The sequence below is a fragment of the Engraulis encrasicolus genome, chromosome 11 (genome assembly GCF_034702125.1).
Source record: "Engraulis encrasicolus isolate BLACKSEA-1 chromosome 11, IST_EnEncr_1.0, whole genome shotgun sequence".
Taxonomy (NCBI): Eukaryota; Metazoa; Chordata; class Actinopteri; order Clupeiformes; family Engraulidae; genus Engraulis; species Engraulis encrasicolus.
Window position 1 is genome coordinate 689,103 of NC_085867.1, and position 14,759 is coordinate 703,861.

The 14,759-nt window shown below is 46.2% G+C and overlaps 1 protein-coding gene across 1 annotated transcript in view; it reads right to left on the reverse strand.

The window, feature by feature from the left end:
- Positions 1 to 11,071: 11,071 nt before the first annotated feature.
- The window catches only part of selplg (selectin P ligand), a 10,121-nt gene continuing 6,433 nt past the window's right edge, over positions 11,072 to 14,759 (reverse strand). The window contains exons 2-3 of the mRNA XM_063211146.1: positions 12,362 to 13,428; positions 11,072 to 11,397 (exon numbers count right to left, since the gene is read on the reverse strand). Of these exons, the coding sequence (XP_063067216.1) occupies positions 11,120 to 11,397; positions 12,362 to 13,428 (1,345 nt within the window). The 3' untranslated portion in view covers positions 11,072 to 11,119. The remainder of the gene's footprint in view (positions 11,398 to 12,361; positions 13,429 to 14,759) is intronic.

The following is a 14,759-nucleotide window of genomic DNA, read 5'->3' on the forward strand; positions in this document are numbered from 1 at the left end:
TGACGTACTGTACACTCACAATCAGAGATTTTATGGCCTCCATGTCCCTGCCCTGTGACCAATCCCTTCAATTGGCTCCAATTAAGTTTAATTGGGCTCAGCTCATTGTAATTGCTTTGTGAGCTCGCTTCAGATAGGTGGCTGACTACAGCTTCAAGCCTAATCAAAGAGAGTAGAGTGGAGTAAGATTATTCAAGTGTGTGCTTTTCCTGGATCCATGTGATGTCATGTGAATGCCCCTTTTAGGAGACCTTCGGTTAGGAGACCTTTGGAGCTTTTAGGTTGAGAATGAATGGAGTTCCCCTGGCACTGTAGATGGCGATAGCGCACAACACCCCATTAGGAGAACGAACTTGAGCTTTTTCCTTTGGATCAGGTGGGCGGAGTTTGAATCATCTTACTCTACTAAGACAATCTTTGGCCCAATGGGTTCATGATCACTACCTTTTGGTACCCTCAGAGAGAGTTTATGGGTAATACGAGAGAGGAATCTCGCTACTTTTTCCGGGTGGTACTGTCCACTAAGTGGCGCCATCCAGACAGCGCAGAGGAGCGCCAAGGAGCGCAGAGGCTGTTGAAATGAATGGGGTCGCATGGAGCTCAACCACGATGCTGCCATTGCTTTGGGAGAGAATTGGTATCATCGTTTCATTTTATTTTTCCAAAAGGCAGGATAGATTATCCTTTCAAACAGCAGTTAGTTTGAATGTTTAAACTTGCTGGATCTTTGTAAAATACGTCTTTATTGTCAATATGACGTCACGAGTGGCTTCACACACTGCGTTTAGATTGGTCGGCCGGCTGCATTGCTGTGATCACGACGACCGTAAAGCAATTTTGTTAGCAAGATGCTAGCGGAGCCTGACTCATAAATGCCAACGCTGTAGGAAATCAGAAGGACATACTTCCCAGGTTATTGTACATTTCATTGAAATCCACATTGGTTTCTCAGAACTTACAGTAATATTGTCAAGTTTCAGCAGACAGCGAGCACAATTGTCAGTTATTAGCGCCAGCCTTATGAGCTCTGCTGTCTCGACAGCGCTCCCTAGGTGAACTGCAGGCACGGGTTTGAGGGCGAGATTCAACACTGTATGTAAACCCACTGTGGTACCATTCAGGTAGTTCCAGTTAAGGTTAATGAGTTTCAATGAACATCGTTTAGATTTGGTGAGAGGATTGCTCCGTGTGCTCAGCCAGAGAACCTCTAACAGGGAGAAGGCTCAGTCTCATTGGTTCCCATTGTAGCCAGTTAGCTTTGCATGCATACTGCAGTAACTATGAAGTGTCCACTAGTTGGCGAGCGTAGTTCAGTCCTTCATGTGGGAAAATGTATGGAATGGAAAGGGGAACCCATATGCTAAATACATTGCTACTGCAATTTCCAGTCACAAATATTATCAACAAAACATTCCTGGTAAGCACTACGACTGTTGTTTAACAATAGGCTGTATTGACAAATCGTTCAGGTGTGTAGTTTTACAGCAGGTTAGAAGATTTCAACCTGTACTCGCTAGCATCGCGCTAATGTTTATGGGTTTGGCCCCATAAAAATTGAGCTTTGTGACCCAGTATATAATAATCTAGTGGCGCAAACTAATCGAAACGCTACTCAAATGGGGTCTTATTATTTCTAGCTTCGAACTTAATATTAATTAAAAAATTATTAAAAATCACAAAAATTATAATGGTAGAAAACTCCATTGACACCCATTCATTTTGCACTGGCCCGTGGTTAGGGTTAGCCAGTTGTGGCTAGTAGCTAGTTCCTTGAGTGAACACCCCCTGGGTGCACCTGCATGGGGCACCTAAGTCACGCCCTCTACTTCCTGGTTCATGGGGCATGGGGAGTCAAAAAATAATTACTGGGCTTGAAATGAGTGGTTTTTAGACACCAATCCAAACCTTGAACCTCCACCTATGCACCACAAATCCACCACGAGTCGCCTTCAAATTTTTGCAACTCATTGCCCCATGAACCAGGAAGTAGAGGGCGTGACTTAGGTGCCCCATTGGCAGGCCTGTTTCTAGGATTTTGGGGGCCCTAGGCAAAGGGGTTGTCGGGGCCCTAGGGCATTTTTTTTAGACGGGGGGGGTGGGTGGTGCACCTGACAGGGTAGCCACGGCGCCAGAACTTCTGTTCGGATGGGCCAGACAATTTTTGGATGGCACTTCAGTCATTGTCACATAGCCTACCATTACAACACAATGTCACAGAAACCATAGAAATCTAATGGAACAAACAAGAAGTCACCTTATAGACAGTGTTGTGGCAGGGCAACACATGCATGAAGGGCAATGAATGCATAAAGAGCAAGCATACACCAGCATTTCCTGTGAGGAAATGCAATCTAGTTATTATGATAACTAGTCCCTACAGTTCATTTTATGAAACTTTATGAAGAAAGACCTGGGCAAATATAGCCCATTCCATTCAGTAGGCTCCGCTCATGAAGTAGGCTAATTGAATGTTCAGTTTAACCTGGCCTATCTCACATGAGAGTATGCCTATATGGCCCAATCAGATTTTTTTGACCCTACCACGAAAATCATGATCTGCATTGCCAATCACAAATAAAGAAAGGTCTAATATTTCCAACCACTTTTAAAATCTAACCAAGGGTGCTCCATTTGTGCAAAACCAACTATTGACTCATACAACAATAGGCCTAGTCCAGAAACTCAAGGCTGAAAAACGAATGAGCAGGCACAGTGGGGGGTTTCGGGGATGTGATATTGGTAGCAAGAATTCTGTAACCAAGCCAGGGGGGGTCTCCTCGACGAGGTTTTTTTTCGTATTGCATCCATCACGCACTTGAAAATACAATCCAAATGTTTGTGCTGTTAGTAATACCGCTGCAAACACAAATAGGCTACTCTGTAGCGACCAAGGATCACTGAACAACCGCCTACGTTACTCCGTGGTTGACAACTGTGTCAATTATAGGCAGTGTTGCCAAAAGAAAATCAGCCAAAGTCGCTATGGGCTTGCTGAAAAGTCGCTAGAAGTCGCTAGATGACGTCATGACGTTACGTATGACGTCACAATGTCACGCACGGCGCGCTGATCTACAGAAAACGTGTCCACATGCCTTCGTCCACAGTACAAATGGGCGGTTTTGGAGATCACAGCTTATCTGCAGCCCCGCTTAACCGTGGGAAACGCTTCTGACGGCGGCGCAGAGTCAGAATTATGTGGAAAAACAATTCATTTGTCACTGAAAATGCACGTTTTAAAAAGTCGCCACATGCACCAAAAAGTCGCTAAAGACGCTAGATGAGTTTTTTGTCGCAATGTGCCCGAGATTCACTGCGGTCGGTGCGGCCAGCCTGCTAGTGCTCATTTAAATTTGTCATATGCTTGTAGGGTAGACCGAGTAAAGTTAAATAAACCTGTGTAACCACAAGACTCTGATCTAATTCCAAAGTGTAGGCATAACATAAATGACAGTCCCAAAACATTTGGTGACCATATCGAAGATTGTGTAATCTCGGTTTATGTTGACATTCGGTTCCTGCCATATCTTTGTCCCATATCGCTTGCCGTAGTCTCATACAAGCAGATGTACGTGCATGAGAATTCCTGTGCGTATCACAAAAGCTGCCACACCGTGGTGCATCATGTGTCACGTCTGTCTCTACCCGCCGCCTCTAGAAATGCAATGTGTGGTGTCGTGGGGAGGGACACTGATTTGCCTCTCACAAGACAAGCGAAATAGTCGCTAGATTCGGCCAGATTGAGCCTGAAAAGTCGCTAAGTCGCTAGATGATTTTTTTTGTCGCCAGAGGTGGCAAAAAGTCGCTAAATCTAGCGACAAAGTCGCTAAATTGGCAACACTGATTATAGGGGACCAATACCCCGGTGCCCTTACCTTGAGTTGTCTTGACCGCAGAATGTATCCCAGAATGTATCCCAACCTCTGTAATCCACACGTTTCCACAAGCATGGTCCCAAATTCCAATGTGTAATCCATATATAGTAATAGCAAGAAATTCGGCTACAATTTAGCTGTCCAAGCGCACTTGTGTGACTCGTGTTATCCGAAATATTGGTCATATGCATTGCACATTGTTAATTCGTTTCTTCTTGCGTTTGTCCACATTCAAAACAGTTCCGTGTCGAAAAAAGGTGCGTTATTGAACAATCGACGTTTGCCCAGTGCTTGTTACAGCACATGGATTAATGCTTCACAGATGTTTTTGAAAACATAACACTGTAAATGAAACATCTCGCTGTCTGGGCGATGTCAACTGGCCTGGGACAGTTTGGTTGCAGTACAGAGAGTAGCCTAATATGTCGCCTTCAAGATTAACTGTTATTTTAAAAGCAACTGTCTTGAGCCAAAATGTAATATAAACTGGCGTCTGCGCAATATCCAGTGAGAGATTATGTAGCTTCATCTTCAATTTGTATTTGCGCTGGATTTGACGGTTGAACAAATTGGAAGGGGCCCCCCTCGAGATGGGGGTACTTTGACTACTTTTGTCGCTGCACCTTTTGGCAATTGACATTTTCACGTCGCTGTCGCTGATGCAAACCTATTGGAAGGGGGGCCCCCTCGAGCAGGGGGTATTAGGGAGGCGCTGTTGCTTCCCTCGCAACAGAGCCCTTAAAGATGGCATTGCCTTATTATAAAGCTATTTCAAATCGTCATTGCTGTTGGGTCCATAACTTGTCGTCCTTGGGGGCCCCACCTACTCGGGGGCCCTAGGCAACTGCCTACATTGTGTACCTTAACGCAACGGGCCTGCCCATTGGACTCTCTCTGCAATATGGGTCATCAGTGGCCTATTGACCCGCAATATGGGTCATCAGTGGCCTATTGACCTGCAATAAGGGTCATGAAGGGCCTATTGACCCGTTTAGAAGTTACGTCATCACTAACTGAATGCACATTGTTGACTCAAAAATTGACTCATAAAAATATCCTGGAATTACAACGAAATTGGATGCCCATCAGCAGTATTCTTTCAAGTATTGGCAGCTATTAAACATTGAATAGGCTTATGTTGATACGACATCTCCGATGTGTCTTCTCGCATTTGTTGGGAACGTCTTCACTGCAGCGCATCTTCTGTCTCTTTTAACTAAGACCACTGTAAAATCAGTCCATCAATTAACAAGTGAATTTCTAACTGAGTGGCTGCAGATGATTCATACAAGTGGCGTATGTATGCATGCGTCATCTGTCATATTTATACGCAACATAACCGTTTATTTCTCAGCAGCCTTGGCGACTGCTCTCGTCGTGTGTTTTGATGCAATGCCTTGTAATTATCATGTGGGGGGAAACCTGCATTGTACTTCAGTATAAAATGACAGATATTTTTTTCTGCAGTCCTCACATTAAATATTACCAAATGCCAGACTTCATACACACCAAAATAATTTTGTTATTGTGCGCAGCATTTCTCTTTTTAAATTGGCTACCTCAGAAACAGCGCTTTCACCCTTTCCCATTCTTTCATTACATTACATTATTACATTACATTGCACTTAGCTGACGCTTTCATTTGTTCAAAGCGACTTACAGTTGTTATTTTTCAGGGTATTGGTTACAGTCCCTGGAGCAATGTGGGGTTAGGTGCCTTGCTCAATGGCACTTCAGCCTAATAGCTACGGTCGTATGGGAGTGACCTCTGCGCGGCAGTCATGTCACATGGGTCTAAGAGTGCGTTGCAATATGCGACCTTGCCTCCTCCACTTGCGTGTCCCGCCTCCCGGCCCCTCCTCCGTGGAGAAAACGAAGTTTCCCAGCTGTCAGCCTCGCCACAGCAACTTTTGAGGAACTGTTTTTCATTCACCATCCCAATTGCAAATGAGAAAAAGACTCTACAATTGAGCTTTTGCAAGATATTGAAATATAATGCTGCGATGTCATCATGACATATTACTTCTTGGTAGGAGGAGAGAAGCAAGTGGAGGAGGCAAGTGGAGGCGGCAAGGTCGCATATTGCAACGCACTCTAAGTCATCACGGGAATAACATTTTTGGCATGCAGTGGAGCAGCCACCTCAGGGCAACTGCTCTGGCTTGGGACCTCCTCCATGCCGTCGGTAATCTACCCTGATTGGCATTCCTCTAGCTGACGTGAATTGCGGGTGTAGTCCACATGCCTGTGAGGCAGTTCACTCGCTGCTTCAAGTAGGAAGCAGCGTTTGTTATGCGTCTCGGGAAATGCTTTGTTTGCCAAGCATTCAACCCCAACTTATTAAGACCGAGCAGATCTCGTTTTGATCACGAAAATATTTGCTCGGTTGCGACCGAGCCTAATTTGATACATCCGGATTTTTGTTCCTAAGTAACTTTCAAGGTTTTCACGTCCACACTTTTTTAGTAGGAAATCCACGCACTTCTTAGTACATGCGGCCCCTGGCATGTGAGTTTCCTTCATTATCCACAGTATCCAGTAGTATTATAGATTTTACAGTTTGTGTGAGTTAAAACCTGTGCATGGTCGCTAGGGTATAAAAGGGGAAAAAAAGCTGACATCAGTTGACAGGACATTAGAGATGAATGGTCTATTTTTTTTTGGAAAAAAGAAATAACAGGGAAAAAATTGTTTAGCTTGGATGCTCTTGATTTGACTGACTCTGACTCTGATAATCTTTAACTTTCACTTTGAATTACACTTTGAACACAGTGCCACATTTTTTTTCCAAGAAAATGAAGGCAGTGGGCTCGTTCGTGATGAAGCGGTGATGCTTTTGCTAGGCAGAGCGCATGCAAACTCAACCATTTTCCATTAGCGTACAAACTCAGCCATTTTCATGCATTCTGGTTAGAAAATCCTACCACTGCTTCATCACGAACAAGCCCAGTTACAGGAAGTGAAGCGACACTGACCCTTTGCAGAGCGACAGACAGCACACCATGCTGCTCTGGCCACAGTTGAGGAACAGATGAACAAACTTTGTACACAACAACATTTAATGACACAGGGAGGTCAACTAAAGGTACAAAAATATATTTGTTTTATCTACAAATCATAAAAATCATAAATAAAAGCAATTTGATTTTTTTTTTTTTGCATACAAAAAAAGATTCTGCACAACCCATAAAGTGTGAATATTTTGAACTCAAAGAACATTGCTATGGATGTGTGAAGGGCTGCAGAGACATCACAGACCAATAACAGCACACAGTAGAGCAGGGGTGTCCAACTCGTTTCCGTTCGGGGCCACATGCAGTAACTCAGTGGCGGTTAAACCCATTTCAGGGCCTTAGATGAAATGTAGACATGGGCCCCTCTGGACTTATTTTTGCTGGCATTTACCATGGCTGGCTTGCCTATTGGGGGGCCTATTTACCATAGCTGGCTTGCCTATTGGGAGGCCTATTTACCATAGCTGGCTTGCCTATTGGGAGGCCTATTTACCATGGCTGGGTTGCCTATTGGGAGGCCTATTTACCATAGCTGGCTTGCCTATTGGGAGGCCTATTTACCATGGCTGGGTTGCCTATTGGGGGGCATATTTACCATGGCTGGGTTGCCTATTGGGGGGCCTATTTACCATGGCTGGCTTGCCTATTGGGGGGCCTATTTACCATGGCTGGCTTGCCTATTGGGGGGCCTATTTACCATAGCTGGCTTGCCTATTGGGAGGCCTATTTACCATAGCTGGCTTGCCTATTGGGAGGCCTATTTACCATAGCTGGCTTGCCTATTGGGAGGCCTATTTACCATGGCTGGGTTGCCTATTGGGAGGCCCTACACTGGGCAGTTTTGATGGGGCCCTAGGTAGCTGCCTAGGCAATTGGTGCCAATTAGTACCTGCCAATTGGTAAAGACGGCTCTGGCCGGCTCTGGCCAAACCAGTAATTGGAAAATATCACAATTTGCTGTTTCACATCAGAATTACATTGCTAGTTAATCACCTTGTTCTATATTACATGTTCTCACTATTCTGCAATTTTTCACTTTTGGCCAATCAGGGGCCCCTTTGCAGGTGGGGGGCCCTAGGCTGCAGCCATATCAAGCCTGTGGGGGCCCCTTTGCAGGTGGGGGGCCCTAGGCTGCAGCCATATCAAGCCTCTGCGTTAATCCGGCCCTGCCAGTCTACTGTACGGCTGAGCACATAACAGTGTGTGGCTAGACAAAGTCACAGCGCCTCTGGAGACCAAATACACTCTTGATCTTCATACACTCTCTGCAACGTGTGGCACAGTTTCATCAAAGTGGAAAGAGGAAGTGTGTGTTTTAAATAGAGGAAGTGTGTGTCTAAAAGGCGAAGTACTTCCTCTCCTGCGGTGGCAGGTAGCGGGGCTGCCTGTCGTCATGGTGATTCTCAAATCCCCAGAGAAATGTCACCACAGGCTCATGGCGATGTTTTAGTCCCTTAATATTGTTGGGGCAGCCATGGCTCAATGGCTAGAGCATAAGCAACCATATTAAAGAAAAACAAATAAATAAAATAGTTTTTACAGGTACCAACAGAAGACAATAGTCTCTTTCACAGCATAGAATTCCATCTTTGCACGGCCATCACCATAGCTCTTTCAAATAACACTTCATTACATCACATTACACTACATTACTACAGAACACTACATTACTACAGAACATTACACTACATTACATTACATTACATTACTACAGAACATTACATCACATTACATTACATTACTACAGAACATTACATTACATTACATTACATTACATTACATTACATTACTACAGAACATTACACTACATTACTACAAAACATTACACTACATTACTACAAAACATTACATTACATTACATTACACTACAGTACATTACACTACAGTACATTACATTCCATTCCATTACAGGCTCTGCATAGTTTATACAGTCAGAGTCCCAGCACAGCATCTCTGGATTAGCCAGAAATGTATATCTGATTTCACTGTCATATAAAAATACTTTTAGAATTCATTAAAAACATCTAAAACTGCCCCAAGTCTGGGCCCCGCACTGTCGGCTATCACCTTCAACCGTCTCTCTCTTTACAGATGACTCAGATATCACAACTGTCTGTAACTAATGGACTGCAGTGAAACGCCCAAACGTCTGACAGCTTCCCATCCTCCAGGAAGTGGCGAGGTTATGTAACGTACATCCACCATACCGTACGCGTACGCTCAGCATGTGGTAGCGTAGGAAACAGTCCAGGACTTGATTTCTCGAAAGCATCGTTGCTAACCAGTTCGCAACTTTGTAGGTTGTCAATGGAAAATTGCATTGCAACCAAGTAAGTTGCTAACTTAGTTAGTGATGACGCTTTCGAGAAACGCACTCCAGAGCAGGTTACTATAGACTCACAGTTTGGCAGGAAACACTAAAGAGGACGCTACTGTGTATGTATCCCACATGCCCCCCGGACCAAGCGTTCTGGAAGAGACTACAGGTACAGCAGGGGAGTCACCAGACCTATTTTACAGGGGCACGTGCCTGGGTATTGATTTGCTGTTCCCCGGTATGCGTTTCACACAAAAAAAAACAACAACTATGCTAACTATGCTTGGAATTTAGCTTAAGTTTAAAATAGGGAGTAATCTACAGAATCCGCACAAAATAGGGCACATGCCCTACTTGCAGTAATATAATTGATTTATAATTTAAAATAAATAACTGCACAAAATGTTTTTTTGCGCTTTGCGTGCTCGCATTATCTCTTGGTGCCATCCTGTGTAGCATTAGGTCAGCTGACGCCCCTGAGGTACAGTACACCTCCCACTAGGGTTGCCAACCGTCCCTTGAAATACGGAATCGTTCCGTATTAAGAGATAAAAGTACGGTTTCCGTATTGAACTGAACGGGATACGGGACGTAAAAATGTGTTAAAATGCCTGAAATTACATATTTCGTATTTTTTTCATTGACAGTTGGCAACCCTTCCTTCCACACGTGATTACATTATTACATTACATTACATTGGTATTTAGCAGACGCCTTTGTTCAAAGCGACTTACAAGGAGTAATTTAAACAAGAGAGAAGAGGACAATGCATTAAAAGTAGCAAAAAAGTAAACAAAAGACCTCAAGGTCCAGTGTACAGTTGCAACACTGACAACATTGTCAAACACAAGGTGCTAGAAGCAACATTAAATAATAGGAAGGTAACAAGGCAAATTGGATAATGATGGACGTGACGAGCGTGTGATGAGCGTGTGGTTGCCAACTGTCAATGATAATGATGGACGTGACGAGCGTGTGATGAGCGTGTGGTTGCCAACTGTCAATGAAAAAATGTGTCAGGAACGAGTGACTGGAGGACGCTGCATAGATCTCCCACTGAGGCATTACCTGTAATACATAGGGAGCGTGTCTATGGTCCCACAGCCCATTGGTCCCACAGCCCATTGGTCCCACATCACTAAGATTTTTAACATTATTTTTAGGCCTATTGGTTCTCTTAGTTTACTTGGAAATGTGGGAACATGGACTTGTAGAGCATTGGGCTTATATTTGAATAATTTCTTAAAACTGGGAACATGGAAGCTGGGACCAATGGGCCGTGGGACCAATGGGCTGTTGGAACATAGAGCTGACCCCCATACATAGGCTCCAATACATTACACACACATACAGTATATACATATCCCACTGGCTCAATATGTGGTAGGATAGCTGTGTTCATTTGCCCCCTGCTCTCTATGTGGCAGACTGGTCCCCACTTGCTGCCCAACCCGTCACATAGCGTACGGATTACCCATACGGGCCAGTGGCGCAGGGCCCAGCGGCACCAGCCATTTACAGCCAGTAGGGGGCACCATAAAGGTTCATAATGGGGGGCACCTGAGAGGTATAAGTGCCCGAGGCCAACACAGTGTCTTAATATTATCCGGGCAGATAGAAGCAACAGAGTATGTCCGTTAATGCCGTTCCTGCATTCCCATTGGCTGTGGCGACCTTCCCTGAACCGCATCATAGCTCATTTACATAATATTCGTCTACAAACTGTCGCCTTATATCGCCTCTAGACGTCCGAATCACTCCTGTCTCTTCTGTCGCCAGCAACTCAACACCAAGTCAATAACTCCCGTTGCTTGGCAACTCAACACAAAGTCAATAACTCAAGTCACGTTTGATGTATTCGTGCCTTAATAGGTTAATGGGTCCCCGTCACACGGTGTGCGGTTACGTTTGATGCCTTAATAGGTTCCTGGGTCCCCGTCACACGGCGTGCGGTCGCCGTCCGGCAGGAAGCTGTTGAGCGTGAGGTTGTCTCCTCCGTCACTGTCGGTATCCGTGGTAACGGGGATGAGGGCCCCGTTGCTCTTGGGGAAGCGGTGTCGTCGGGGGGCGGCGACGGGGCCGGTGTGGTTGGTGACGGGGGACATCGGGGGGCCGTCTCCGTCGGGCATCAGCGCCGAGATACACACCATCTCCGTCCCGTCGTCCAGGTCCTCTCCCATCCCCAGCCCAGCGCCTTAACAAGAAAGAAAACATTTTAAACCATCCCCAGCCAAGCGCCTTAACAAGAAAGAAAACATTTTAAACCATCCCCATCCCAGCGCCTTAACGAGAAAAGAAAACATTTTAAACCATCCCCATCCCAGCACCTTAACAAGAAAGAAAACATTTTAAACCATCCCCAGCCAAGCGCCTTAACAAGAAAGAAAACATTTTAAACCATCCCCATCCCAGCGCCTTAACGAGAAAAGAAAACATTTTAAACCATCCCCATCCCAGCACCTTAACAAGAAAGAAAACATTTTAAACCATCCACAGCCCAGCGCCTTAACAAGAAAGACACATTTTAAACCATCCCCAGCCAAGCGCCTTAACAAGAAAGACACATTTTAAATCCAAACGTATACAGTCACTCAACATTCTTCAAATGGCTACCTAAAACAGGGGTCTTGCGAACTTCAGATTAACCAACTACATTGGCTCCAACTAAATCCAGTTCGTTATGATGTCCAGGGGCCTATACCACATTATGATGTCCTGGGGCCTATACCACATTATGATGTCCAGGGGCCTATACCACATTATGATGTCCAGGGGCCTATACCACATTATGATGTCCAGGGGCCTATACCACATTATGATGTCCAGGGGCCTATACCACATTATGATGTCCAGGGGCCTATACCACATTATGATGTCCAGGGGCCTATACCACATTATGATGTCCAGGGGCCTATACCACATTATGATGTCCAGGGGCCTATACCACATTATGATGTCCTGGGGCCTATACCACATTATGATGTCCAGGGGCCTATACCACAAAGCTGGTGCAGGAGTAAGCCAGGTCCACAACATGAGGAGTCCAGGCTCTTCTATTAGATGATTTACACCTTAACTCAACATGGTTTACTCCTGAACCGGCTTTGCAGTATAGGCCGCAGGAATGGCATAGCTGGCAAGTTAATAATATTACTTACGGCGCATGTGGAAGCGGTAGCGTTGCTTCGCGGCGGAGAGGCGTGTGCAGAGCACGATGGAACATGCCATGAAGAAGGTGGCCAACCCCGCCAGCGACGCTATGGCGATCAGGCAGTTCCCCACCAGGCTCTTGTTGTTGGTGTGGCCCGGCTGCCATGGCGACGGCTGGGTGAAGACCGGACAGTCGGGCCTCTTCGGCGTCACCGGCGACGACGGCTTGGTTGTTGTGGTGGTGGTGGTTGTCGTGGTGATGACCTCGGTGACTTTGTGGCCGGGGTCAGGGGGGAGGACCGCGGCGGCACTGGTGGCGTTTGGGGCGTTGGTGGCGTTTGGGGCGTTGGTGGTCGGCACGTAGTGAGTGGTGGTATTCATGCCATTGCCAGCGTTGTCACCAGGTGCTGCCGTGACGATGGTGCCATTACCAGCAGCAGCCGTAGACGCGGCGTTGGCGGTTTTGTTGTCGGAGCTGCTGGTCACAGGAGGGGGCACGGCGGAGGTGACAGACTGGAACCCGGGAGCTCCGGTTGGAGCAGAGGAGGCCATGACAGCACCGGGTGTGTGGGGCGGCTCCAGGGCTGGAGGAGTAGAGGAGGAGGAGGAGGAGGAGGAGGAGGAGGAGGAGGAGGAGGAAGAGGCGGACGAGGAGGAGGAGGAGGAGGAGGAGGAGGAGGTGATGGCGGCGGCAGGATTCAGTACGCTTGAGACGTTGCCCGTAGCGACCGAGGGAGGTGTTACGGCGGAGGTGTTGCCGGGGAGACCCTCGTGGGAGCCGTTTTGAGGCTCGTTACCACCAAAGGCACCTGCAGGGGGCGGTGTGATGGACACATCCACAGATTTCCCAGAAGGTCTTGTGATGGCGTCTGAGAGTTCCGGGGTGTGTGTCACATCGCGAGGAGCGTCTGTGTCGTTGGAGTCGGCCGCCGACCGCCGCATTCTAGAACCCTCTTCCCGTGTCATGTGACTGAAGGAGTGGGCTGGCGTCAGCTGTGTGGTTGCCGGTAGCAACAGGAGCGTCGTGGCCAGCCAGACAGACAGCAGATGACACAGCGTCGCCATGGTGACGAATCTAGAAATGGAACATGGAACACGTGGGAGTCAGAGGCAAGTTTAGAGAAAAGCAGACACACGCACACACATGCACACACAAACACACACACACACACACACACACACACACACACACACACACACACACAAACACACACACACACACACACACACACACACATACACACACACACACACACACACACACACACACACACACACACACACACACACACACACACACACACACACACACACACACACAAACACACACACACACACACACAGGGAAGTTTAGCACATTCGAATGTTCACAGGAAAAAAACAACTAACTTCCTGGTCCATTCAAATGTTACATTACACTTACATTAGCTGACGGTTGTGTCCAAAGCAACTTACAGTAGTTATGACAGGGTATTGGTTACAGTCCCTGGAGCAGTGTGTGATTAGGTGCCTTGGTACAGGGTATTGGTTACAGTCCCTGGAGCAGTATGGGGTTAGGCTCCTTGGTACAGGGTATTGGTTACAGTCCCTGGAGCAGTGTGGGGTTAGGTGCCTTGGTACAGGGTATTGGTTACAGTCCCTGGAGCAGTGTGGGGTTAGGTGCCTTGGTGCAGGGTATTGGTTACAGTCCCTGGAGCAGTGTGGGGTTAGGTGCCTTGGTGCAGGATATTGGTTACAGTCCCTGGAGCAGTGTGGGGTTAGGTGCCTTGTTCAAGGATACTTCAGCCATGGATGGAGGTGTAGGGAGAGGTAAGGGTGGGATTTGAACCTACAACCCTCTGATCTTAAGACCACCTCCCTCACCATTAGACCACAGCTTCCCACATGTTCACAGGAAACAAACAACTGACTTCTTGGTATGATGAGATAGTTGGCTATTAATTGTGATTAATTAATCACACAAAAATGTACGCGATTAAAAAAATGAACTCATTTTATTCGCACTACAAAATATAGCTTAAGAGTTCTGGATTAGACCAGTGGAGGGCAGTATTACGCCTGATGGTGAACAACCTGCTGAAATTGAGAAGAATGCTCTCTTCTTTTAAAAAGGGAAATCTTTAGATTAAGCTTATGTATTGTCATTAGACAAAATCCATTTGAAAAAGATACTTTTTACTGTTCTCAAGTCAGATATTGAAATGTGATTAAAATGCGATTAATTCGATTAATTAATTTCAAAGCGGACAGATTAATTCGATATATTTTTTTTAATCGAGTCCCAGCCCTAGATGAGATAGCTGGCTATTCAGGGCAATATGTAAATGGTCCTAACACCCTGACCACAGAGCTGGCTCTCCTCAACACCCTGACCACAGAGCTGGCTCTCCTCAACACCCTGACCAC